Consider the following 4,668-nt stretch of genomic DNA (forward strand, 5'->3'; position numbering starts at 1 on the left):
GCCAGAGTGTAATGTTCTGTAACTGCGCTGAGTTTGATACATGAAGGTTATTTCCACATTCATCTGCTCAAGGAGGACTGTGTGTCTGTGTGTGTGTGTGTCTGTGAGTGTGTGTGTGTGTGTGTGTGTCTGTGAGTGTGTGTGTGTGTTGGGTGGGTGGTGCTTGGTGGCATAGTAACATAATATAACATCTGCAGGTGTAAGAGTTTTCCAGGAAGTCAAGGATGTAACAAGTTTGATGTGAAGACTTGACACGTCCTGTGTACTAAGAAATAGATTTTTTTTTTTTTTAATCTTTTGCATATTTGACTGAAGTACAAGGTCTAAATATGATTGCAACCCTGCTGAAATCCCTACCCATAAAATTAATAATGAATAATAAACAGGGAGCAAATATGTATGTTTTGGTTAAAACTTTTATTAAAAGTATTAAAATAATATATCATGAAGGTTAAAGAGACCCTGACGAGTTTGCTTTTGGTTATAAAATGAATCTGCGTTACCCACTTGTTAATGGGTCCATTTTCGATATTGTTTTGTCTTTATAGTTATTTTGATATTATTATTTAGCGGCCAACACACCCAGCATTTCCTAGTTTCGGTTTCCCCCACGCTGCCCGGCGGGTCGGTAGTTGGCATCGTTTATGGTCGGAACTACGACGGTATCTGATCGTCTTCGAACCTCCGACTTTCATTCTTGACGAATGAAAACATTCTTGGCAAATATTTTTCGCTTTTGTCCGTCTTGTGCCATCCAAGAATTTCACCGTGTGCGAGGAGGCTCATGGGAAATGTAGTGGGAAAACATTTCGCTTTCCAAAACTCCTCGTGGTCCCTTTAAAATACTTTGATGAAAAGGTTAAAAGCAGTTAAAAAGCATTATATGTTTTATTTAAAAGACAATGAAACTGTCTAAACCAGCATTTATGGGGTTAATTACGGAGCGTCAGGTCTCAGGTGTTTCAGCAGTGACAGGAGGAGTGAGGGTCAGTCTACGAGAGCGAAGAGTGTGCGTGCATGGTACAGAGATTTTCTGTGTTCATTTGTAAGTTAGAAGTGCACAAACCAGTGTGTAACTTAACTTGTGTCTTGTGCACGACAGTCGGTGAGAAGAGTGACAAGCTGCATGTTGAGAAACAGAAGGAATTTCTACACTACTACCGCTAATGCTAATGCTACCTTTAGGCTACAGTCTATTACTGTACAAGTGAACTGACGTTTTCCCTCAGTTGAAGACTTTGATGGGTTTATCTGCTGCTTTCGACCTGAAGACAGAGAAGAGAAGAGACCCAAGATAATATTTAAAACTGATTTAATCAGGATTGAAATACATTTCATAAATACCTTAAAAGAACCCAAAAGCCCTGGCCTCATTAATAGGACTACCGAGGGGAGCGCTACATATATTATTTTTAATAGAAAACTATGTTCTTAGTGGGGGATTTTATTTGTCTTTAACTCATCTGCTCAACATTTTGTGATTCATACTGTAAATGAATCACAGTCACATCAGCCGTAGGCCTACTAATGCTAGTCAACATTTAAAGTCTTTATGTATTTGCATGCTAATACAGATTTTTTGTATACTGCTGACATTTGCATTTACTGTATCTCAAAGCACCGTCACAAATTCTTTCTTTTTCTCTCTCTCTCTTTTTTTTTACTCCAACGCAAAAAATTCATGGTAACGCAGAGATTTTCTGGAACCCATGCATTTCTGCCCTCTCATCACTTTTTCACTTTGACTGTGAGATCTTTTTGATGTTTTGACACCTGCTCAGTCGGTGGCATGCTCCCAATCAGGGGCACACAGATTTAGTGATACCGAAAGCTACAATACAGTCGCACAGTATACGTAGTTCTTACTTACTTTTCCATTGAAGTGCTGCTTGTGCTCGTCCCACACAATGCAGATAAATTGGGCTAAATAGGCGATTTAACATGCATGGAGCCTTCGTGTTCAACAGGTATGTCCAACATAAACAGCACATACAGCAGCATGTGCACACACACACACATAACATAATATTGGATACGTTTACAGTGGCAAAATAATCATAGTCACTTTATCTTTCCTACACACTTGGTAACTACTGTAGTGTGCGTTAACTGTGCTTAATTACCATGATTGTCGGTTCAGGTGAATTCACACAAGATATTTGCCAGTGCAGCACAGATGGTGTCAAGACACTGAACTTATATTATAGTACAGTTTTCCCGCTTCACTGTAAGGATCTTGTTAATACTGTGCATGTTTAAGGCCTATTAAGTGTGTGCACATATTTTTGAGAGTTTTGGAAAGACAATGGTCTGTTTCGTGTCTTCAAACTTCAAAACTTTGGGTGAAATTTGCAGACCACAATATTTTCAGTCTTCCTCAGTAATGTTAAAGTTGCTTCCTGTGTAAATGTTTTCTCCACTTCTGCCTGTAGAGACAACCTTTGTTCACACTGATGCTGCAGAGTCTGACTGGCAGAGGGGGAGTTACTGTGGTTTCTGTCACGGCTACATTCCCTCGCTTGCACTTCTGCATTTCACACAGACGCCAAACATGTGCAACGTCAATCTGACACGGAATGTAACGGCATCCGAATTGAGGAACCCGGCGTACGCTGCGGTGTTTGGGTCCGTTATCGCTGTGGGTCTGCCTCTCAATGCCATGTGTCTGTGGATCCTGGTCCGCCGCCACAGCATCAAAACCCCCAGCGCCGTCTTCATGGTCAACCTGGCACTCTCAGACCTGCTGCTCACCATCTCCTTGCCACCAAGGGTCTACTTTTACGCGACGGGCACCTGGCCTCTGGGCGGCATGTCCTGCATCTGGACGACAATGCTCTTTCGCAACAACATCCGCTCCAGCTCCATCTTCATCACCTTCATCAGCATGGACCGGCTGCTGGCTGTGGTTTATCCTCTGAGGTCACGGCACCTACGGACTTCGTCCAACGCCTGCAGAGCCATCGCTCTGATCTGGATCTTTGTGTTGATAATAAACATCCCAGAGAGCGTATACATGAAGAGATTTCTAGAAAAGTGCAATATCACAACCTGTTTTGAAGTTGGTCGCCTTCCTCCATCTGCATCTCCACTTAGGTATTTCCAGCCCGTGTTAGTGTTCACCATGCTGGCCATCAACATCGTGTGCACCATCCTGGTGTCTTTGAAGCTCAACAGGCATCTGAATGACTCTGCAAGGATCAGGAACAAGGTGAATGTCATGCTGATTTTTGCCATGAACTTGTTCATGTTCACCATCTTCTTCTTCCCCGTGTCGTTGGCCGTCATGATGCGAACCGAGGGACTTATGAAGCCACTGCTGTGTCTCGCCAGTGTGAACTGTTGTCTGGACCCACTGTTGTACTACTTCTCCTTTGACGGCTTCTGGAAGAGATCGGAGGAGGGTGACAGTTCTGCAAGAGAATAGTGTGTTATAACAACAGACATATGGCATTACCCAGTCAATACTATTTAAACAGTATGCATTATTTGTTGTGTGTGTGGCATAAATATCACAAATGGGGAAAAACTGAACAAGGTATGTTTTTTTAAAAATAATATTCTCACAGTTTATATTCATGAAGTCTACAGTACAGTTATAAATCAGTGGAAACACATTTTGATCTGATAACATGATGGTGAAACTTTCAGTGGTGGCAGTTTTTTCCCTCCATGTGACACAGATCTGATGTTTCAGATCTGTGAACAGCAGACGTAGATGCCGTACATGTGAAACCACTGTTTTTTTTGTTTGTTTTGTTTTTTGGATCAGTTCCCGTGTGAGCTTCAAAAACTCAGTCAGAAAAGCCGAGGCCTCTGACCTCTTCTTGGCAGCTTGTGTTTAATAAACATATGAAAACTTTCTCAATTTGTGGGCCGTAAATCTTACACGTCTGACCTGTCAAATCTGTGTCGACTGCAACAGGTTGTCGACATAACAACAACTACACAACAAGCGAGAGAGAGATGCAAATGGCCCGGAACAGAGGTGTATTAGGAGCTGCCTCAGTAACAACATTGTGACAGTTACTTTGTGCTTTCTGATGCATTTGTGCAGATGTTTTACAGGCTGCAAAAATAGGACCTAACAGAACTAAACTCAAAAAGTGTAAAGTCCTGGATAGTGTTTATAGAATCAAGTTCAAATAATAGCTTGAAAATGTTTCTGCAAAGAAAACGTGACTTCGCATTTTCCAAGTGATAGTTTGTTGTTTAGTCTGCTGTTGTGGAAACGAGACAACAACTTTACCCGCAGTCCGTTTCTTCCTATTACTATGACAGGAAACCACCATGATTTAACGTGTGTTGATAGATTGTGAAAGAAATCTCTTTCAGCTCCATAAGCATCATTGCATGCATGCATGCATGCATAGAAGTAGTCTGCTAATAACAAACTGTAATGCCATCTCTGATAAAGACATATTTAAAAGCTTGTGTTGCATTAAATCAACTAAAATAAAAGCAGTTGCAGTCGGTTGCTGTGTAGAATAAAATGACCCTGAGACCTTTTAGGTTTTTACCTTTGTTGATGGCCAACATATGGTCATATCTTTATCTTTAACATAGATGCAGCCATATTTTTTTGGTAGTATGTTTCCGTAATCTGAGGATCACTTGTGCACCAATGACGGACCACTCACACCTACTGTATCACTGCAAGGTCATGTTGTG

General features: G+C 41.5%; 1 protein-coding gene across 1 annotated transcript; it reads left to right on the plus strand.

The window, feature by feature from the left end:
* Positions 1-2,498: 2,498 nt before the first annotated feature.
* Positions 2,499-4,224, plus strand: LOC146975734 (lysophosphatidic acid receptor 6-like). Its single transcript, XM_085794954.1, has one exon. The coding sequence runs from the start codon at positions 2,552-2,554 to the stop codon at positions 3,422-3,424; it is 873 nt and encodes a 290-aa protein (XP_085651080.1). The 5' UTR covers positions 2,499-2,551; the 3' UTR covers positions 3,425-4,224.
* The last annotated feature ends 444 nt before the right edge of the window (positions 4,225-4,668 follow it).

The sequence above is a fragment of the Trachurus japonicus genome, chromosome 13 (genome assembly GCF_045865225.1).
Source record: "Trachurus japonicus isolate A0001 chromosome 13, Traja_1.0".
Lineage (NCBI taxonomy): Eukaryota > Metazoa > Chordata > Actinopteri > Carangiformes > Carangidae > Trachurus > Trachurus japonicus.

Bases quoted from the DNA above. Each gene is read 5' to 3' on its own strand.
- LOC146975734 (XM_085794954.1), top strand. From the start codon at position 2,552: ATGTGCAACGTCAATCTGACACGGAATGTAACGGCATCCGAATTGAGG.